This window comes from Eriocheir sinensis, chromosome 52 (assembly GCF_024679095.1).
Source record: "Eriocheir sinensis breed Jianghai 21 chromosome 52, ASM2467909v1, whole genome shotgun sequence".
NCBI lineage: Eukaryota > Metazoa > Arthropoda > Malacostraca > Decapoda > Varunidae > Eriocheir > Eriocheir sinensis.
In genome coordinates this window covers 10,933,295-10,956,746 of record NC_066560.1, presented here as the reverse complement: position 1 = coordinate 10,956,746, position 23,452 = coordinate 10,933,295, and the positions used below count along the sequence as shown (strand labels likewise).

Below are 23,452 nucleotides of genomic sequence, written 5' to 3'. Positions count from 1 at the left end.
ACACCTAAGACTGTGAAGAAGTTCAGAATGAATAGTGCATATGACATGATGGATAGGATGTTCTCAAGAACTAGATGATTTGTTTGGAAGAAATCAGTATGAAGAGAATCATAGAGGAAAGACCACTACAATGGAATAATTCAAAGCCAGATAAATGCTAATAGCTACTATTCTCAAACATTTGTTCTAAATGGAGTGGAAAGCAAGGTAATAAAGAGAGCAGCATATGATGACAAAATATCATCATTAATAAGAGTAAAATTCATAAGATTGTGCTGAGAATGTCCACGAGTTTCAACATGGTGGAAATCTAATTAAGATAAAATCACACCAAAGTTAATAGCAGTTGAGTGTCATTCCAACCATCAATCATCTCAAACATCTTCCTGCATCAAGGACCATGAAAGTGCCAGTACATTAGATATAAGGACACTACTGCCCAATGATGTTTATCAGAGGAACATAATAACTGATTCTGTAAAAGCTTTCATAGGAGGCATATTAGTAAGTCCTCCTTCAATATATATGTACACAACTTAATGAAGCTGTTGGTAATCAATCATCTGGACTCCAAAGAGGGCAGACAAGAGTGATCAAGTTCCCAACCACTTCACTAACCTTTGAAGTTTGGATAAAACTAAACCCATCCCACATAATACGCATGTCACTGATGAAATGCATATGGTTGCAAATAAAAAATTATATTGAGATGACATCATGGAGAGTAAATGAATTAGCAACTACAAAATGGCATTGCAATGACTGACTGACATGAAATCAGTGATGAAGAGATAAGGCTAAGCATGATGGTTACTGACTATATGAGCACAAGAGGAATTTGGGAAAGCTTGCCACTTTGCAATGGGAAGTATAGGATGTTGAAAAGGGTTAGGAGGCTGCAAGTCAAAGGGCTTTGGGTGACCACAAATCCACAAACCATGCGTCTTTGGATGCCAATACTGGTCATTTGCTGAAGCCCAGCCAAGAATTCAACCTGAGGCAGCATAATAATGTTTGTCTCCTTTATCTTAAATGTTGTGTTCTAAATATGAAAAGCCATGCTGTGCAAGAGGATGCAAATTCACAGGAAAAAAAAAATAATAATAATAATAAAAAAGATATATATATATATATATATATATATATATATATATATATATATATATATATATATATATATATATATATATATATATATATATATATATATATATATGGACAACAAATACAAGCACTGCAAGTGTTGAGAGTAGTGACATACATATTTTATAATAGATAAGAACATTTTAATATTCTCCATTTATAATTGCACACTTAACAACTTCAATTTTCTTCTTTAGCATGTCTCTGGATGTTAAAGTGTCAGAATATTGAATTCAAAATGCAAATACTTCCTTGAGCAGGAAGCAGGGAGGGGGAAGACTAGTGGGCTTGAAGTGGGACCCCAGGTTTAGGGACATGTGGTAGTAGTCACTCAAAGCCCTCTAACTATTTCCACTTAGTTGTATTTGTGGAAGGAAATAAGGCATATCTGTAGTATGATAAAGATGCTGCATATTGTGAAAATGGAATAATGGAGTTCATGAAAGCGAATTACAGATATGAATGTGAAAAATTCATTCACAGAAAACAAGACAGGGTAGGACCCTTTGTAACTTGTATGTGCAGCTGCCAGAACGATTCCTTCCCACAGCACAAGGAAGGGGCGTTGCAGGCGTGCGTTTTAAGAACGTGAGATGGAGCCGCAAATTTCCGAGGCTTGGTGGATGAATAAATGGAGATTGGCCTCTTTTCATTGGATGGTCTATGCTAGCCTCTCAACAGTCATTTCTTTTCTGAGAGCAGCATCTCCCCATCCTGCGTTGTTACAGATCAGGAAATGCAGTTAGGAAGGGGACACTAAAGAGCATCAAACTCCTATTGCCGTAAATGTTACAGCAATACAAATTTGATGCTGTTAGAATTGTATAGAAATTACTCTTGTAGAGAAAAAGCACAAAACTTCAAGCTACTAGTACAACTGGATGTTTAAGAAATACACAAGCCAAGCAGGTAAGTTGTCTATTCATTAGTACTATATGCAAATTACAACCAAATCATTCTCCAGGAAGGCAGCCCAAAAGTTTAAAAATGAAAAGAGGGTGTCTGGATAAAACTTGCAAATTTTAGGGAAACAAGAAAACAACTACTCTCATAACTTGAAGGTATGTATTGCCCTCCTGACACTCTTCTCTTACAATACCAAACCTTCCTTTTCTATGTTGGGTAAAAAGAGGAACAAGGGCAATTACGTACGGCAAAGCAACTGCACCAACTTCCTCAGAATAACAAGGTAGTATGTGATTCCTCTCACCTGTTGAGGCTGTAAGTCACAAATGATGGAGTTGATGGAGGAAAGGATCTCTTCTATGAATGGCATCGCTTCCCCAACCTGCATCTGGACAAACTGTCGGCGACACTTCTGCGCAATCTTGATGAAAGTATCACAGGCCATGTCCTGCACACCATCATGAGTTTCTGTTGAGTCAATAAATAAATGTCGTGAGTGAAGTCTTCTATAGCATGCTTCCACTGCTGCCCAACTACCACATGCCAACAATAATGAAAGATCAATGAATTCTACTGCTTTCATTGTCCTCAGAAGACTTGGATATAAATAACAATAACTATACTTACAATGAAATAAAATACAGAAAAACTTGAACAATAGCTCAAAGTCGGTGAAATAATAAATAACAAACGAAGGACAGAACTGCGTACCATGCATAAACTCAAAAAGTTTATTGATGACTGTCTTGAGGAACCGCCAGTGTATGCGCAGGAATCTTGGGTACTGTCCCACAATATACATGATATTTGATGCAATGATTGCCTTATTGTCCTTTCCTCTTTTCTGTTCACAAAGACCAAGCAAGTCTTTTATCACAATCACTAAAAATCTCTTCTCGTCCTCCTCTGGCATGGCACCACTAATGGACCCGACAGCCCAGCACAAAGTGTTCAGATTTCTCCACGACCACTCGCTTCCATTGACCTGCAGGTAAAAAAATGTAATTTATCCTTGACTAAGAGATAAAGTTTATTTATATGAGTTTCACAACCAGCCACATGCTAATCAAGCACTCTTAAATTCCTGGTGCCCATATGACAACAACCTACCAACACACACACACACACACACACACACACACACACACACACACACACATTGATAAGTGCAAATTTGGATGATAGCAGTAAAGGAGATCAAACACAAGCTTACCTCAAATCCTGAAGCTACACTACAATTAGTTTAATGCACACTCACTCACTCACCTGAAAGAATCCACGCACACACGCATACATACACACCTGATTTGCCAGCTTCTCCGTCATAATGCGCTCTGTGTCTGCGTAGTCCAAGTGGGTGAGGTAAACAAGAGTCTCACGCATATTTTTGTACATGTTGATGGAGTCGGTGTCCCGCATGAACTCCCGCACCACCTCACCCTGCTCATTCTCCACCACCAGCACCTCCTCTGGTTTTGCCATTCGACTTATCATCAGCGCTCTCACCTGGAGAAGAAGAACGTGTGAAATAAAGACCTTTCCATCCCGAAGGAGAAAAAAAACAGAATGATGGACTTGAATGATATGTGAATTGAAACCTTTGGTGATTTCTAACCCGTGGGTTTCGGCTATGGGAAAGCCGAGAAGTGGCCGAGAAACATCAACATTACACTGCATTTTGAGACTAAGAAAAGAGCATGGAACATATATCAGAATACTCCTCTCATAACCATAAAGCCGTCAAAAATTAGAATTAGAATGCATGATCAGCAAACTATCATAAAACTTCTGCACATAAATCCATGAATGATTTAGCAGGTTCTTTAAACTATCCTCCCAATACTACTACTCTTGCATCACCTACAGCACCCAAAAAATTGTTACGAATCATATACTACTCAGTTTCATGTTGGCCTTATCAGCCACAGTAGTTAATGATGCTGAGAAGAGTGGTTACAAGCTTACTTTGGTGAGGATGGGCTGGTAAAACTGGCGGCGAGAGTTTGGTCTAGGAAGGTAAAGTGGCGAGGCGCTGGTGGGAGGGAGGAAGGGAGACTCTCTGTACAGGTCTGAGGCGAGGGCATTCCAGTACTCAAGGCAGATCTTGAATATCTCCGTGTCATCCACCTCAGATATCAGGATCAGGTACTGCAATGCCTGGAAAGGTGAAAATTTATATATAGGTTTGAGGAATTACTAAACATGTCACATGTCTCAGTTTGAGTGGTCAAGCTGCTTTAATATCTCCAAACCTACAACTATGTTTTAACAATGCTTCCCCATATGCTGCATGGTGCAGCAAACTTGAAATCATCTCTGTGCTATCAATCATTAACTTAAATTTCAGACACTGCGGCAACACAACACGGCCGAGTGATGTTTCCCTCAAAACTGAATGCCAAAGAACTTACCTTAAGTAACGCATCACTAAGCTGCTTTTTCTCTACCAGGGATCCTCTCTCTTTCAAAAAAGTGCATAGAAACAGTGCCAAATTCTGGATAAACTGTTGTTCTGCATCCTGGCCATTGGCGTATGCTTCTCTGATGTTGGTGTCCAATGGAAGCATCTGAAAATAGAGTCAAACAAAAGTTGTAACAGAGAGCATGTAAGTATATGTAGGATCAAAAAGAGCAATGGGTTGCTTATGAAAAAAAAGGAGATAAGAACTATGTAAAAGCGGTTTAAATCTTTTATGAATGTGGAGGAGGGAGAGCAGAAGTTAAGTTCATAAACACAGGTAAAGGTGGATACTTCTGCCATGGCCAGTCCCTTGTGGGAAGTTTCCATGAAGGGACAGGGTGTCAGAGATAAAGATTGCTTATACAGTGGACCCTTCAATGAATGCAAGAAAGGTACCAAAGAAATTTGTGCTAAATGGAGGTGTTATTTCAATAGGATTTATTGATTTGGGACTAGTGACTTTTTTTTGTGAGTCAGGTAAGGGGTGAAATTAAAGATACAAAATATACTGCTATAGCTTTTAAATAAGACATCAAGCTAGTATATCAGAGTAATAATCTTGAAACTTACTTCCTGCAGTTGTGTGATGGTCTGTGAAAACATCATGATGTAGGACTCATCATAGGAAGGGACAGCCACTCCAGCAATCTCCGTCAGACACTTGAGCGTCACATTACGGAAGAGCGGCAAGCCTAAGAACTGATAAAGAAACATACATTAGTATGTTCCATAGCATTCAGTGAAAGAAAAAGCATGCATTGGTATATCTAATATCTTTTAGAATAATATGGAGAATTTTAATTATAGATGATGTGCTGTTTTGGATTTATATACATAACTAAAGAGCATTACACACAGACTGTATTGTGTACTTTCCCGAAGTAATTTGAGGATGTTAATTCACATTCTGGAACCTCAAACAAATTTAATATATTTCATAACTTAACCCTTCCGCTCCGGGTGTCCTCTTGGAAGGTCGCGCGTAAAATTTGGCAAAAATCCGGGTGTCCTCTCAGAAGGCATGTGCGTATTTCTACCATTTGAAATGCCTGCATGGGCTTAAGTTTGGTGTGAGCCCACGCCCAGCATCCTGGAGCATATGTTGGCATCACCAGTCAGTTGGTCACTAGCCGCAGTGATGGAAGGACGTGATTTTTCACTTTCCGATGTGTCCGAACATGAGCTTTTCTCCACCGCAGGGAACGCCGCTTCCTCGCCTCCACCTGCCCGACACTCCCAGCCCCCCAGAGCTGCCCTAACATCACACTCTATCTTGGTGAAGCAGCAGGAATATGAAGACCTGTCTCTTCGTGGCGAGTTGGGCGAATTGACAAGTGATGAAAGTGATTTTCAGTGTGAAGGCGATGAAATTCACGACTCTGATGGCGAATTTCTGGGATTCGCCAGCAAAAATAATAAATAATCAAAGTAATGCTCAAATATTCTCAGTGAAATATAAAAAGAAAACCTTCAAATAAATACGTAAAAACAAAATAAATAGCCTATGTCGTACAGGAAAATCTGCGATAAAATCAGTCTAATCAAAGTGCCGCTCAAATATTTTCAGTGAAATATATAAAGAAAACTGTCAGTTAAGATTCGTTTTAGTACCGTGCCAGTATTTCATTACCTAACTTATGAAACATCACTAGCCCTTCATATATCTTTTCCACAAACGTTCAACAATCATGGAAACGCTTTCAAAATACATTTCAAGGACTATTTATTGTTGAAAATAGAGGATAATATTCACGAAAGCGTAGCCTTCTCTGGCGGCGGCCGCGGCGATGGTGCTTAAATTTTCCCCAAACCCCCGGAGACGGGGGTCACCCAGAGCGGGAGGGTTAATGTATCACAAATACACTGACTGGTTACTGCTAAAACAAGTTGATATAAAAGCTTACCTTGTAGATAAGCGTGCTGATCAACTTTGTTTCAAAGATGTACCCAAGAGGAATCCAGTTCAGAAATCTTAGTAGAGTTTCTAATGTGGCACTAACAAGAGTTGGGTTTTGTGAGTTTTCCTGAAAAACAAGCTCCATTTAGAATTTTTCTAAGATACATTTTTCTACATACAAAAAGTCACCTCATGGTCTCTGGAAAAATTAGCCTCACTGTTGATTTGGAGAAAAGACTGTCCACTGAAAAACTATTACAAAACAAATACAGTGCCCCCCCCCAAAAAAAAAAACCACCACCAAGCCATGAACACTAAAATTCCACAACCCACACCCTGGAATATCTTGAAGGTTAACTTACCATAACAAATATACAGAGGAGGAACACCTGCTGGAACTGTGAGCACATGGTGTCCTTGAGGTGTTTGGCCTTGGTTTGGGTCATCTGTCCCGTGGAGAAGTCAAACACCTCCTCCGAGAGCAGCTTGAGGATCACCATGTTGTTCTGGCACATTGACTCGTTGGTTTTGCTTGCCCCGACAATGTCTGGGATAAACGACTGCCAATTCTTGGGCCATTCTCTCTTCAAGATCTGTTTGTATATAACACTCATGATTATTGTGAATAAAAAGATAACTGACATGTATATTCACTGCCATTTTATAGTGAATTTCTATCAAGTGGAAAAAGAAAAGAAAATTCCTTGTGAAAAAATATTTTGATGGCAACTTATGGTGTATTTAGGATTACACATTAATGAATATACACTTACCTGTACAAGAATCATGTTCAGTTTATTAAGGTATACTTTTTCTCTGTCTAGAGATTCTGGCGTGCTGGACAGTTTGATGATAACATTGACGATGTATTTCTTTATCCCTATTAAAAAGAAAAAAATAACAGTAAACAAGGTTCACTACATGTCACTGTAGCACATTAAGTATTTCATATAATTTTTCAGCAACACACAAGTAGCAATGGATGCAAACCTTCACACTGGTCTCTGGGCAACACCTTCCACTTTGTGTTGATGACCTGCTCCAGGATCTGTAGTGCATAGTATTTGGTCTGCTGGTTCTGTGAGTACTCAAGGATGGCATCCACCCTCGTCCATGCATCTGGGTGCTCCTTGAGTGTGGTGAGGACCTCCTGGGCAATGCGTTGCTGTCGGTGCAGGTACAAAGCCATTTAATTAAACTTATCCCCATAAATGTTTTCAGGGTAATATAACTGATTCTAAAAAAAAATTAATAATAATCAAAGTCATATAGTAAGCACCACATGTTCAGTAATTATCTACAGATATCATTACTTAACTATGGTGACAGATAAAGTTTTAGTGTTTTCAAAATGATGGACAACATGCACAGGAGTTCCGTGACTGAAAAAGTGACAAACAACTATACCTGTTCTCCAATCCCATTGTACATAAAACCGATGACATTGTCAAGGAGAGGTATGTCCAATTTCTGATTAAAGTCTAAAAGTTTTGAAGCTTCTACAGTCAGACTCATTTTTTCAATCTGAAATAAAAAAGAGAATTTGGGTTAGATGACAACAAACATTTTCTTAACAGTTGCTATAATATATGCACACTGGTGCTTCCAAAAGTACACTTAATAATGTTTATAGTATGGCTCTTTCTGGAAAAAAATGCTCAGAGGAATTCATTACAAAATAAGATGAATTAAGCTCCTGGTATCTTTTTCTCCTACTTAATGCAGCAAATTCTGGGTTCATGATGTTTGTTATGAACATATAGTTATCTAGTCACCATGGAAGCCATCACAAACTATGCCACATTAGAATACACCGCAATGAAGTCATATCACTTACAATAATATTAACTTCTAAATTACCTTCCTAAAGATTCTGGGCTACTGACTATATGGTAGCAGTACACTTATAATTTAAGTTTTTTCTCTAGATAAATATTCTATTCACAATCATCAGTCTTTCTTTTACTGTATTCATCAACAATCTACCAAAATAATGAAATATAAATCAAGATACCAACTGTGGTGGGGACTCTTGCGTAGACATTTGTCACAGCTATTGATTGTCTGTAACGGTCATGTCCTTCACCTTCATCATGCCTGGTCTTTCTAAAGTGTTTCAGTATGCCTTCACACACATCTATACACCTACACACACACACACAGACACACCCTCCCCCCCCCACACACACACACACAAGGGAAAATAAGAAACAAAGAAAAAAAAGACATCAAAAAAGAAAACACACACACTCAACATGTTTGTATGGGATGGGGGAGCAATTAGAGAGCATGAAATGAAGTTGAAAAAGATTCAAAACTGTTTTCTGTAGCTATCATCATTAAATAAGAAGCTTTGGCATCAACCACTTGCAAATGTGCACCTGCATCAGTTTGTAGTGCAGTTATATAGCCAATAAATGAACAAATACAACCAAACTACTGAAAAGTAACTTAACTCTTCTCAAATGTCGATCTGGTGAGGGACATATTTACAGAATTTGACATCTATAAGCCAATATAAACTTTCCCTCATGCTTCCCCTTACACCTTTGTTTACAGAGAATATTGTGACCTAGTTGGAAATACACTGACATGTGGGAAAGACTCGTAACTTCCCAAGGTATGAACAGATTTGCCACTCTACAACTACCCTTGAAAACCTAAATGGGAAATCCAGCCCTAAACCTGGCCCTTTTATGCCTCACTCTTTTACATGATAATTAGATTAATATAGTTCTACATCCAACAAAATATTTTGCATACATAAGATATAGTTGGGAACATACACTACGCTGAACATGGTCTCGAGTTCATATCTTTTGCATTGGCCCTTGAACCTGTTGTGGGTAAGAGCCCATTATCCCAGGATGCAGGGCAAGTGCAACTCCTAGGTAAGCACAGTTTGCCATCCCAAGCTGCCCTTTTATTGGCCAGCACAAATGGAATGGACAGCTGGCTGGACTGGGTGCCCAATACCCCTGGCTGGTGATGTGATTGCGATCTAACTGAGGCCTGCAGATTTGTAACCAGGCACGAGAAACACCACCACAGAGGTGCATACGAGGGTTTTTTTTCCATTTTGAAAAATAATCACAACTTGTGGATATATTTTTACAACCAAACTATGCTACATCCATCTTTTGACATTTTTTATCCTTCTCCAAATCAAAGAAAACATTATGCCAGATCAATGGCATGAACCTGTACCCACCACAATTTTGCAAATTTAAGCACTCATGAATTTTTTTTCCCTCATGTTCATAGGAACATAGGGAGACTGCAAGAGGCTGAGTGGCCTACACAGGGCAGCTCCAGAATCCCCCCCACTACTCGCGATGGGTGAGATGTAGTTTCAGAGGTTACAGGTAGAGGCTTGATCCTCGTTTACCATCGGTACGGGCGTACACCCCAGTACCCTGTCACCTTACTGCACCCACACCTCACTCATGGCGCATCCTCGTCCAAGTAGCTATCCAGTCTACTCTTAAAACAAGCTATCGACCCTGCACTCACTATGTGATTGCAGAGTCTATTCCATTCCCCCACCACCCTATTACTAAACCAATGCTTGCCTATTTCCCTCCTAAATCTATACTTTTCTAATTTATATCCATTACTGCATGTTCTATCCTGCTGGCTAATTCTCAGTACTTTACTTATATCGCCTTTGTTGTAACCCTTGACCCATCTGAATACTTCTATCAGATCTCCCCGCACTCTTTGTCTTTCTAGTGAATGTAAGTTGAAATCAAAATAGGCTGAAACATCTAAACTTACATTCACTAGAAAGATGAAGAGTGCAGGGAGATCTGATAGAAGTATTCAAATGGGTCAAGGGTTACAACAAAGGCGCTATAAGTTAAGTACTGAGAATTAGCCAGCAGGATAGAACACGCAGTAATAGATTTAAATTAGAAAAGTAAAGATTTAGGAGAGATATAGGCAAGCATTGGTTTAGTAATAGGGTGGTGGAATGGAATAGACTCAGCAATCACATAGATAGTGCAGAGACAATAGCTTGTTTTAAGAGTAGACTGGATAGCTACATGGACGAGGATGACAGATGGTAGTGAGGTGTGGGTGCAGCAAGGAGACAGGGTACTGGAGCGTACGCCTGTACCGAAGGCAAACGAGGATTAAGCCTCAACCTGTAACCCCTGAAACTACACCTCATCCATCGTGAGTAGTGGGAGGGATTCTGGAGCTGCCCTATGTAGGCCACTCAGCCTCTTGCAGTTTCCCTATGTTCTTATGTAGATGTTTCAGCCTATATTGATATGGGAGGTTCCTCAGCCCCTGTATCATCTTGGTCATCCTCCTTTGAACTGATTCTAGCAAGATGATGTCCATTCTGTAGTGTGGGCACCAAAACTGGACAGCATAATCTAATTGTGGCCTAACTAATGCTAAATAGAGTCTGAGGATGACCTCTGCACTTTTGTTGGTTACCGTCCTGTTAATAAAGCCTAAAACCCTGTTAGCCCTATTCCTCACACTAATGCATTGCTTCCTTAGTTTTAGGTCAGAGTTTACTAACACTCCCAAATCCTTTTCACACTCTGTCTACCTGTCGCTGCGGAGTCTATAATATACCCGTGTAACGGGTTACGTGTTCCTACACTTAGTACACTACATTTGGTGACGTTAAAATTCATTTGCCATTTCTCTGACCAAGCTGAAAGTTTATTAAGATCCTCCTGCAGTGCTCTAGCATCCTCCCTTGTCCTAATAGTTCATCCTATTTTGGTATCATCTGAAAATTTACCTATGTCATTAGTTATCCCACTGTCTATGTCACTGATGTAGATAATGAATAATAGCGGGCCTAAAACTGAACCTTGAGGAACCCCACTGGTAACATTAACCCATTCGGATTTTTTACCATTAATGGTATTCCCCTCTGTTTCCTATCATATCCTTCATAAATGGCTAATACTGATTCACACGCATGCTTATTTACATTATAGACACTGAAAATAAGTGTAGAACATTTCGAAAATATATTTACAATCTACTATGAACCCCCATGTGGTGATGGAATGCAGGGAAACACACACACACGCACATACACACACCACATCTCATGCCCCCCCAAAACAAGGAAAAATCTGGATGGCCCCCAAGGATGACGGCGAGGTATGGGGTGCAGGCGATCCCCACCTCCCCCAACACACTGCCTTCCCCAAGCAGGCCCCGGGCAAGAACCCCAGCACACCCCACATGACCACAGGGGAACCCCAAATGACCCCTAAGTGACCCTAGAGTGCATCACGAGGCTGGGGGTTGCACGAGGCGAATAATGGCCTTGCACGCACACGTAGACACGCACATACCTCTTCCTGTATGCACACCTGGGCCCCTAAACCCCCAATTACAAGCTAGTACAGGTGAATGGCGTGGAGGTTTACCATGATGGTGATGACGCAGAGGCAGAAGGGACGGGAGTGCAGGAGGAGGATAGGAGTGGCCACAGCCTTCACGCGCCAGCTATTTCCTTGCCCTCACCCACCACTGTACACTTATCCCACTCGCACACCACAGGGTTATCCACATCCACACCAAATTAGAAGAGTTCGATGCCGCGGGGAGCTCCGGCCACGAGGAGAGCTCCGGGGACAGTGAGATGGTGAAATGGCAGCGGGGGGAATTATTTCAAAACAACATTCCTGCCACACGCGCCTTACCTTCTGCTCTATGTCCTCTGCTGCCCGCTATTTTCCTCCTCCGGGACATCCACGTGCCTTCCTGTCCCTTGCTAGCCTGCCTATCGCCGCGCTCAGCCCCGGAAAGCAGAAATAAAGGGGACTGGAGGGCCTGAGAGGAGTTCAATTCGCCATGAAAATTTCGGTTTGAAACTGGTACAAACCGGATAGTGCGGACCAGGCCTTGCTGTTTTGGCGGCTCTTTTGCCTTAATAAGGGGGTTTTGGGGGCGTGTAGGCCTCTGTGTGGGTTTTATGGGGCCGCAAAGAGGGTGTAGTGTCGGTTATGTGCCTAAAATCGCGGCCCTGGCTCAGTATTAGGCTGTTTCTTTGTACCACGGGAAACATCATCAGCATGCCCTCTCTTCCCGCGGTAACTCAAGGCCTGCCATTGGTCGACGTCACTAGCCGTCAGCCAATCAGCGCCCGCCTTACAAACAGCCACGTTTTCTACCTCCGAGCGCCAATTTTTGAAACAGTGTCAGCCACTAAATAAAAAGACAAGTGCATGGTGTTCACGTACAAAATAACCTTGGTTTTCGAAGTCCATGAGTAGTTCGTGATATCAAAGGCTTCCATGCAGGCTTATGGAAGATACAAGTCCCGTTTATTTATCTTCCAGGGGTAACTTATATGATTGTAACACTGCTTTTCATTATTATATTCCTGAAATCAGCACATCAATCAATTAATGAGTTTTGCAGTGAAAATAGGTATAAACATACTGTTGAATTTGCAACTGAAGTAAACTGCAACTTTGACGGATGGAAAATCAGTCTGAGGTATTTGACCATTAATAAATTTCCTACAGATGTGTATCACACAAATACTTCTGAGGGAAAAATATGACTATAGATAAAGAAGGTTCCACTATACCGTAACACAACTGGTTTGCATGGATTTAGCAAGTTTTTAGAATAGCCAGAGTCCTCCCTAAACGCCGACCAGAAAACGAGCGCCCGAGATGACGTCACCCTGCTGACGTAAGTGGGTGGAGTCACTCAGAGGTATTGCTCTGAGATTTTCTACCATGTTCCCTGGCACACAGGAAGGAGTCCACTACTTCCTGGTCTTTCCTCCCGGGATCATGGCAAACTTCTACAATGGCGAGGTTTAATTCATGCAGTAGGTGCCACTGGCTAGAATGAGCAGCGATTCATTGGGAAGTGATCTAAAAATGAGTAACTCGCAACTTGCTTCAGGAAGGAACGGCGAGGAAAATGTTGCAATAAAACGCTGGAATATGACTCCATCCGGCGCATGCCTCGCCTGTTTGTTAAGAAAAAGGTGACCATGGTTACGAGTGATAATACTGCGTCCTCTTAAGGTAGAGATCCACGATTTAATCACCGACACGTAATACTTGCCTACAAATCTACACCTGTTCGTAAGGGAAACGTGATAGTCATGTACTGCGCATGTCTACGATCCCTTCCTCTCCAATCTCCATCCCGTCATCCCTCACCCCCGCCCTCACACCTCCCTTTCCGCTTTCCCCCCTCCCGCTCCCCTCTCCTCGTGCCTCACACGTATTTGAGTACCTCACCCTGCAGGCTGCAGTTCCTGTCTCCCGCATGCTCTACTGCAGGATCCTTTCATCGGAAACTGAGGACGTGGCGATCAGTGACGCAAAATGCTGTGATTCATACACGGAAAGACTATTTATAAAATCTTACATGATAACTCAACATGGTCTGCTTGCCTGATTCTTCTTCAGTTTCCTATTCTATTTTTTGTCATTTTAGAGAAGCGATTGATTCCTAGAAGCACTTAGCATTGACAATCAGTATTGCCTCAGCACCGTTAGTAGGTACGCTGAATGGGTCTCACACGCCAAGCACGTGCACGCCATTTGAGAATGCATATGATGGCTTTTCTTATCCTGTCGTATATGTTGGAGATATGAAAGACAACACCGGTGCCTATAATATAATAATGTCAAGTCATGTTAACGCAGCTTTCTACGAGGTGTGTGCCCTCTCGCAAAAACACTGTTTACGCTGACTCATAGAATGTCTGGCGCGTAATGTAAACAGTGGCAAGAGGGGTATGGAAGTTTGGAAGTTTTACAAGGGAAAGCCCGCGATGAAAGTGTATGTTACGTAAGAGAGCAGGTTGTCTGGCGGGCTGCGGCGAGGGTGTGGCGCGGTATAGCTGTCTGAGGGCCCGCCTGCCTCTCTGTGTATGTGTGTGTGTGTGTGTGGAAAATCGAATTCGGCGCAAGACTGGAAATGTATGACCTCGGTCCGTTTTAATCACCCCCAAAATATATTAGGGACTGCGCACTATTGCATGCCATGATAGGGTGCTTGTAAGTTCCCCAATTCATGTTCATAAGCACCTGTCGTATAGTCGTGGTCAGCCATGTAACCACGTACCTTGTGCTAATGAAACTGGTGCACCGCTCTTCCCTTTGCTCCGCGCCCCGCAACCTCTCTTCCTTTCTATTTTGCGCCTCCCCCCTCCATGAGAGAGGCCACTTCCACCCTTTGTCCTCTGAGTTTGCACACTTCCTCGTGATCCGTTCCTCCTCCGCGCCCTATTTTCAAGGAGCCTGTGTGTGTGTGTGTGTGTGTGTGTGTGGCGAGATGCTCGATCCCTTCTCCCTTGCCTCTCACCTCAGGCATACAGATCCAGTACTAACAAGTAACAACTGCGCATTTATCTGTTATGCTATGATAATGATGTAATGTGTATGTTTACCCCGCAAGAAGAACTTTTGTAATGTTTTCTCACCTCTGTTTTGAGTATAGTCTCATAAGATGGAATAATGACGAAAGATTGATCGAATGAAGGCTGTCCCCCAACCAAGGTCTTGCCCCCAACTTGCAAGACATTACCCCCCTCTGCTTTGTTCACATACTACGTAGCAGATAGTCCCTCTGTTAGCGGTTCAGCCCCCACACTATATGCATATGACTTGACTCACTAATACAGCACAGACCCTATTATGGATGCAGACACAAGTTCATGCATCACTAATAGCTCACGTACGCCATCATAGGCTAAACTCTTACGGGGTTAACCAGTTTCTTCATTCTTATATTCACTTCACTGGTAAACTCTAGCAATTTTCCCTCCTCTGAATTTCCTCCGGGTATCTGAACCTTTTTTCTGGAAATCTCTGGGACAAAAGTTGATTATTGTCTTGTGTGTGTGTGTGTGTGTGTGTGTGTGTTCTTATTTACTTTTTACTTCATCTATTATTCATTCCATATATTGCCATTTACAATAAACCATCATATAGAGTAGACAGTAAGTAAAAATCAAAATCGTAACACACAATATAGCCTTTATGTGGCAGTAAAACCACATACGAGTAAGTGTCAACCAAAGCTTTACGTTTCAGTTTGTTGATGGTAGATCTGTTTGGTCTGATCTATCCATGACGCAGGCAAGCTGGCAGCGACCCATGGCCGAAATGTTAGCCGTGTTTGCGCTCAGGGCCAGGGGGGGAAGTCTGACAAAGGCTTGAACTCTCTCGCTCTCTCTCTCTCTCTCTCTCTCTCACACAGTAATAATATGATCAGTTATTGTTATTTGCTTTCTTTCCTGTTTTCGTGTTTTTTCTTCGTATCCATTTATCTTTTACGTCGAAACTCATCAACATTGCCTTTTCCTTTGTGTTTCTCTCTCCTCTCTCTCTCTCTCTCTCTCTCTCTCTCTCTCTCAGGAAAGGTGAATCACGTGACACAGCGCTGCGTGTACTTTCCCCAGACCCACCCAGCGGTGCCCTCCATCAAATGACTAGCGAACAGAGGCAGATCGTGTACCCTCCATCCAGCCTCGTTTGCCGTTTCTCACCGCCCTCCATTTCTCCCCTCCACCATGCACTGAAACCCGCTCCCCTACTCCCTCTGGTCCCTCTCGCTCCCTGTTATTATGGTGATGATCGATGGTATGTCATTAACTCTACATCGTGATCGGGAGTGGCGGATGACCTCCATAGATGACCGGAATGGTATTCGGTTCTAATATACCAGACGTCACCATGAGCTATTCTTATTACTACCCTACTCCATCTTAATCTTATCTCCCTGACATTTAAGGAATTGATAGAGTTTTCGTTATAAGATCTGGTTTAACTAGTGTAGGCTACACCAAGCACGTACAACTTTGATGTCACTTATCTTATTCGTTTTTTATCACCTTGTCAGTTATCTTGTATCGTCCGTGATCATTTCTCCACGGTACCTACACTTATTAGAGGTTTTCAAGTGAATGCAAAAGGTTATAACCAAATCTCTATGAGGTAATATTGGACAAGTGTGAGTTAGCCTATAACGTCACTTACCTAATTCACTATTTATTTCCTTCCTTTCATACTTTGTACCGTTACACAACAGGTAGGTTTTCCGTACTCATTCACGTCCTTATATGAAATGACTTGATTTGGATGTTTCCTTCGGGGTTTTTTTCTTCAGAATTTATATGGTTGAGTGATTTCCCTCTCACCTCTCTTCCTCTCAAAGTCCGTGTATCTCTGTATTTCCTTTTTCTTTACATATTATTTCTTCTTCTTTCTCTCTCTCTCTCTCTCTCTCTCTCTCTCTCTCTCTCTCTCTCTCTCTCTGTTCTTTATCTTTCGTCGGAAATTCCCGGCAGTCTACCGCCATTCTGTGTTTTGTTATTTCCTGTGAAGGGCGGACATCGGACATTCAGCAGGGAGGGAGGCCGCCAACAGTTTGCACAGCTGAGCCAGAGTCTCCCACCCAACACCTAAAACCTTATAACCCACACGTAACTCAATGCTCTTATCAGTGACGGCCGGAGCCTCGATCGCTGCCAGTCTAACCTTAATATGGAGCAGTTGGTATTTTGACTTGTTTTCCTATATCATCATCATCATTATTATTATCATCATTGTATTTTAATACGTAATGGTTTGGAAAGTGACAAGAAGGCATTTGCAAAGGTGGAAAGTGAAACCTAGCTGCATCGTGAAACAGCAACTCTCTCTCTCTCTCTCTCTCTCTCTCTCTCTCTCTCTCTCTCTCTCTCTCTCTCTCTCTCACATAGATTATACTTATAAAGAAAATATATCACTTTTAACTTGACGTGTGTGTGTGTGTGTGTGTGTGTGTGTGTGTGTGTACTGCAGATAAAGGTATAACGTACAGCACTTGTTGACTTTACCGCACTCGCTCTCGGATCTGTCCTGTCCACGCTTGCCGGATCCTTCTCGAATCACACCACTTGACGTCAGGAATATACGTTAATGTAGGAAAACAGGACGCGTCATAAAGAGGAAGCAGGAAAATGAGACATGGAAAGAGGAAAAACAAAAGGCTGTCGAGGGTCACGTGATATCAGTGAGAACTGTAGTGAAGGTTGGTTTACTCTCAATATTTTTGGTGTTGTTCATATATCATTATTATTATTATTATTATTATTATTATTATTATTATTATTATTATTATTATTATTACTACAACTACTACTACTTCTACTACTGCTACTGCTGCTACTACTATCTAAAAGCATACGGTTGAAACACACACACACACACACACACACACACACACCATAAAAGATACCTTAAATCCGTCGTCAACATAACAGAGAAACATTACCTACCCCACGCGTTTTAGTTTCATAATATTATAAGGATCATCGGTGGTTAGTATTTGATTCCACGCAAAGGAGTATATATACCTTGTGACACCGTCCATGTTATCTCCAGTCAATTTATTTGTGCGAGTCATTCTAATCCAGTGATCCGGAGATTCGAGAGTTCACTGAGTTCACGCCAAAAAACTTGCGTGAAGAAATTGGCCTGAGGTAGCATACCCAAGAGACGAAACTAAACGATAAATAATGGATAAACACTATAGTAATAAAACCACAAAGAACACTACCTATATAAAACAAAGCAAAACGTATATATAACAAAACATACGTATCCATAGATTTCTCCACAAATCATCCACTCGTCTGCTTCATCTTCCTCCTCCTCCTCCTCTAAATAAGTCGAGCAAACAAACAAACGTAAACGAATTAAAGGAACAAACAAACAATCTACTAAATAAACAAACAAACAAAGCCAGCAGATAACGGATCGAGGCTCAGGAAGTCGGGATTGAAAGGGAAATGAATGTCTTCCTTTAAATTTTGTATGACATTATGAGGCAAACGTTTTGAGAAGGGAGCCTGAAGATGTTAATAATAATAATAATAATAATAATAATAATAATAATAATAATAATAATAATAATGGAGGTGATGATGATAACACACACACACACACACACACACACACACACACACACACACACACACACTTTCGCAACGGTGTAATAATCGATGAACAAAGTAGAAAAAATCCGCCTGACGCAACGCCAGTGATTATTAAAACATCGATACAAGCCAACGAGGAGTTATAATCCCCTGATACTGAGGTAAAAGTTAATGAACAAACAAAATAAATAATCGAGGAATGAAAGTGAGGAGTGATTTCCGAGTTTTTTTTTTTTTTTTACTTACATTTATTTCATTTTTTTTTTGGGGGGGGGTACATCAAAGAGACACTCCTATATAGCTGAGGAAAGGAAGGGGCGAGGCGGATGACGAAACATGGCGCAAGACAAGAATAGATTAAAAGAGTGACATTCGTATCTCCTCGTAACACTTGTGCTGTAGGAAAACTTTGCATTCGTCGATCGCGCCCACCTGCTCATCTGAGTGAATAACTATCAAGACTTAACGATCAAGTATAGACGATGTTAGCTTACGTGAACGGGTAACTGTAACAAGATTACACCCATGCTTCGCTCCTCTGTATGAACGTGTTGTCCTTCCCTTGTCCGCTCTCAGTATAGTTCAAGAGTCACTACATTATTCCCATTCTTAACGTTTCTCTCTTGCCCTTCCACAATCCCTGACACAGCCATCATACACACGTAAGCAACATTATTATTATTATTATTTATTATCATTATTATAAGAGACTAAACAGGAAGAGTTCGAGGGGCAATGCGGACAGTACTATAAGCTGCCTGTTCTGTAAGCATATATCACTTGATCACAGTTATTATCGAATTAGGTTTTACGAGCACAAACGGCATCATGAAACTTAATAAAATAATCACACTGAAATATTGTTTGTCAAGCTCTGAGGAAAATATAAGCTTCCTCTCCAAGAGTTGACTCATACTATTGCTCCTGCTGATGCAAGTATAAACACCAAGAACAGTCAACCACATTACGGAGAATTATCATGTTACCCCACCCTGTTGACATAACGAAAAGGATGAGGTGAACAGGGAGAGTAATTAAGGTCTCAGCCATAGATTAAGACTGTTTGGCCAACTTGATCACAGGTGCCATGCTAGCTGTTACTTTAAGAGCTGTGCGAAATTCAAATTGATGTTGATGCAATAGTGAGTTTTAGCTCTTCGGTATGGTCAGGGTCTCGAGGAAGTCTGCATATCTCTCTCTCTCTCTCTCTCTCTCTCTCTCTCTCTCTCACACACACACACAAAAAAAAAAAGTACAGGCGTCTCTTTTTGAAGATCACACAGCTCTTTTGGTGACAACATATGGCGCATGCGATGAAGTTGGGCAAGCTCTCCTACATATGTGGCACTGGGTAAACTATACTCCAGCTGATGAAGGATGAAGGAGTGGTGATTGCGCATGGGGAGAAGGATAAGAGGAAAAAAGGCCCGGAGGCGTGAGATTGAGCAACACCTTTAGTGCAGCCAGGCCTTGGAGTATGAAGGCCATATTAAGTCAGGTTGGGAAGCTCGAATTAGAAGTAACATTGATAAGAAGTCCAGATAAAGGATAATATATACTAAAATTCGATAGATTGCACATAAAAAAATAGTGTCATAAAACTGTAGGAAAATCATGTCGTTAGAAGGAAATTTTGAGAAACCGGATGTTACATTGCAGAGAGAGAGAGAGAGAGAGAGAGAGAGAGAGAGAGAGAGAGAGAAATACTTACATTAACGAGATAAACTAAAGAAAATTATACGAAGGGTTTAGCTGGTTTCTGAGAATGGATCTATAGGCTATACTTGTTTTCTTTCCGGCCATATCCCTTCAACATGAAAAGATAAGGAATACTGCAGGTTTAACTATTTACCTTTACCTTTTTCATCACCCATATCGTTAACTTCTAATATTTCGCTTGCCTGATAAAGTTCATCGATATCTTCCTCCTCCTTCCCTTGCATCCACCCTTAAGCCATTCCACCCCCTCAAAGCCTCCCACTGTTTGTCTTACTACATACCAAAGCCTCATTATTACAACTGACTCGCAGTTCACTGTGGTATAACTGACGCTGCACACGAGTCTTACCTCATAGTCCTTCATTATTAAACCTCCTCAAACGTCGCTCACTTTCCACACCCTGGTCACGATTACCTTAACCATCCCCACACTGAAAAAAAAACTATGATTAACGCTGTTGTTTTCGAGACGATCTTATCTGTGCAGTCATATAATTCTTCGTTCTGGGCTATTATTCTATTTCTCTAGCCGATTATTCTATGCAAGCTATAACACTTGCTCGATCAGCGTATTTACTTATGTTACCCCTTTATTACCTCCTCAGGGCACAGATTTTCTACACACAACTGCAGCGTAAACTTTTTTGCTGCTATCCGTAAATCTATAGGCTACTTGTTCTTTCAGTCAGTGGGACAATGCATTTATTTTCATCATTATTTTATATAGATGTTTTTCTTGTTTCTTACTAATGACTTTCTTGGACCACTCCGGGCCCATAGCTAATTAGGTTAGTGTCTTCAGGAAAGCGACAAAGACATCCAGGGAAGCACAAATTTTAAATCCTTTCATTAAAATAAATAAATAAATCCCCAGAGCCGGACTTGCCTTGCCATATGAATTCAGTGATAAAACATATAGGACTCATTTCACTTTCAGATATTCGACCAACATATGACCCTATACATGCAGTAGACCTAAATTACGAGTTAACACAGCTACCAAATAAATAGGCTACTTATTTATAATCTAGGACAACAATACGAGGCGCCATTATTCCTCGATCAAGAGAACCTTCCCATGACTTCAGGCCTGCTGCTGGGCTACAGGCACCATTACTATATAATTCAACACAAGTTTATAAGTGAATTACTCCATACTTCTCGCACCACTAAAACGGTTGACCAATCAGCCAGGGCGAACAGGAAATCTCCTCTGCCCTCACCTCAAAGAAGTCATTGTTTCGGCCATAGCTCGTGCAATAGTGGCTGTTGCTTCATCATCAACTTGAAACCCAGGCAACACTTAGGCAAGACTGTATACGATCGGAGGTAGTAATGAAAATAAGAGTGATAATGATGGTCCCTGATATGGACAATTCAGAAAGTGTAGTGCCGAGGACATTGAAATATGATGCGGCCGTGACTGAAAAACGGTCTACTCAGGGTCTCTCGGTCTACAGGAGTGAACACGTCTACACACGAGCCAGTCTGACGCCTCGACCACTTCTTCCCCTCTCTCTCTCTCTCTCTCTCTGGGGTGGTTATATTCACATGACGCGCAAGAATCATGGGTAATCATCACACACACACACACACACACACACACACACACACAAAAAAAAAAAAAAAAAAAAAAAAAAACGGGTACTACACACAACCTCAGCACGAGAGCTCAGCATTTGTGTTTTACGGCAATATCTTCCCCATGCATTACTGTTTCGCCATAATAATGCACAATCCGCTACTTGCCAAATTCATGAAGTGGTAGCGTATGATACACACTAAAAAATTTAACTTGGGAGGTGCAAAAAACAGTCTTACCTGCATCGGGAAGAGGTTTTGGTGGTGTGGCTGTCCCGCGTCGTCCCAGAACTCTCGGAGATTCATGCAAGATCTCGAGGTACCATTCTTAAAATATTTCAGCGCCCAAGTACACATATTTGACAAGGCTTTCCCAAGAGTTTGAGGCATTTCCATGGGTAGTTTTATGACCCTTGAGGTAGCTAGTTTGACCTTTCCTCGATCTGTATGCCTACCATTGAATATTTTGGCACCCAAGCACAATTATTTGACAAGGCTTTCCCAAGAGTTTGAGGCATTTCCATGGGCAGTTTTATGACCCTTGAGGTAGCTAGTTTGACCTTTCCTCGATCTGTATGCCTACCATTGAATATTTTGGCACCCAAGCACAATTATTTGACAAGGCTTTCCCAAGAGTTTGAGGCATTTCCATGGGCAGTTTTATGACCCATGAGGTAGCTAGTTTGACCTTTCCTCGATCTGTATGCCTACCATTGGATATCTTGGCGCCCAATCACATATTTGACAAGGCTTTCCCAAGAGTCTGAGACATTTCCATGGGTAGTTTTATGACCCTTGAGGTAGTTTGACCTTTCCTCTGTAGCTACCATTGAATATTTTGGTGCCCAAGTACGCATATTGGACAAGGTTTTCCCAAGAGTTTGAGACATTTCCATGGGTAGTTTTATGACCCTTCAGATAGTTTGACCTTTCCTCTGTACCAATGAATATTTTGGCACCCAAGTACACATATTTGACAAGGCTTTCCCAAGAGTTTGAGACATTTCCATGGGTAGTTTTATGACCCTTGAGGTAGATTGACCCTTCTTCTGCACCATGAACCTAAAAAACACTCATTAGAACCCAAATGATTTCCTTTTTGCCCTGATGTGAGAGGCAGAAGCATCAATCTGAGAATTCCTTAGTTTTTCAGGTCCACCCCACCCTCAGAATCATCACCTCTTTCCCTAAATACAGGTAACCAGCTTTCTGTACCGAGGGTTGGACTACAGAGACCCATGGAGGTAAATACTTGGAGGCAACATCACAATGCTATTACTCAGTGAGCTCTAATTTTAACGCCATTTCGCTTCGGTCAGGTTATCTCTAGAACTTACTACCGCCACCTCTACTTCGATCACTGCAGTCTCCTTCTCGACCTCCACAACCTTCTTGATATCTACAACCTCCTCCTCGACTCCCATCACCTTCGCCTCAATCACCAGTCGCTTGGACTTCCAGAACCTCCTCCCCATCACCCTTAAGAACTTTCTCCCTGACCTCCATTTCACAACCTCCTCCTCAACACCCACAACCTCTTCTCAAGCATCTTCATAGCCTCCTCTTCGACCTCCAGAACTTCCTCCTCGATCTCTGGAACCTTGTCCTTGACCCTTAACCTCCTCTTTGACCTCCACAACTACCTTCTCAGTTTTGGCGAGATTCCAAGAAAATCAAAGGTGCCTAAAGCAAAAAGATAGCAAAATATGCAATTAAAATCCAAGTATTAAGTCCACACGTGACATCACTGCCGTTTAGAAGCTGAATGTTGTGGCACACACCATCATTGGTTCTAGTTATAAACTGT

At 41.5% G+C, this 23,452-nt stretch overlaps 1 protein-coding gene across 4 annotated transcripts in view; it reads right to left on the bottom strand.

Moving 5' to 3' along the window:
• Positions 1-21,966, bottom strand: part of LOC126983054 (exportin-1-like) — a 29,701-nt gene extending 7,735 nt beyond the window's left edge. The window contains exons 1-12 of one of the 4 annotated variants that reach the window (XM_050835510.1): positions 21,886-21,966; positions 7,815-7,931; positions 7,398-7,572; positions 7,181-7,287; positions 6,770-7,000; positions 6,415-6,534; positions 5,081-5,209; positions 4,461-4,616; positions 4,015-4,206; positions 3,352-3,555; positions 2,761-3,034; positions 2,354-2,517 (exon numbers count right to left, since the gene is read on the bottom strand). In XM_050835510.1, the coding sequence (XP_050691467.1) occupies positions 2,354-2,517; positions 2,761-3,034; positions 3,352-3,555; positions 4,015-4,206; positions 4,461-4,616; positions 5,081-5,209; positions 6,415-6,534; positions 6,770-7,000; positions 7,181-7,287; positions 7,398-7,572; positions 7,815-7,931; positions 21,886-21,951 (1,935 nt within the window). In that variant the 5' untranslated portion in view covers positions 21,952-21,966. Of the gene's footprint in view, positions 1-2,353; positions 2,518-2,760; positions 3,035-3,351; positions 3,556-4,014; positions 4,207-4,460; positions 4,617-5,080; positions 5,210-6,414; positions 6,535-6,769; positions 7,001-7,180; positions 7,288-7,397; positions 7,573-7,814; positions 7,932-11,815; positions 12,061-12,091; positions 12,421-20,413; positions 20,444-21,885 lie in introns of those variants that run through there. The other 3 variants (XM_050835511.1, XM_050835514.1, XM_050835512.1) reach the window with 3 other exon arrangements.
• Between the last annotated feature and the right edge of the window lie 1,486 nt (positions 21,967-23,452).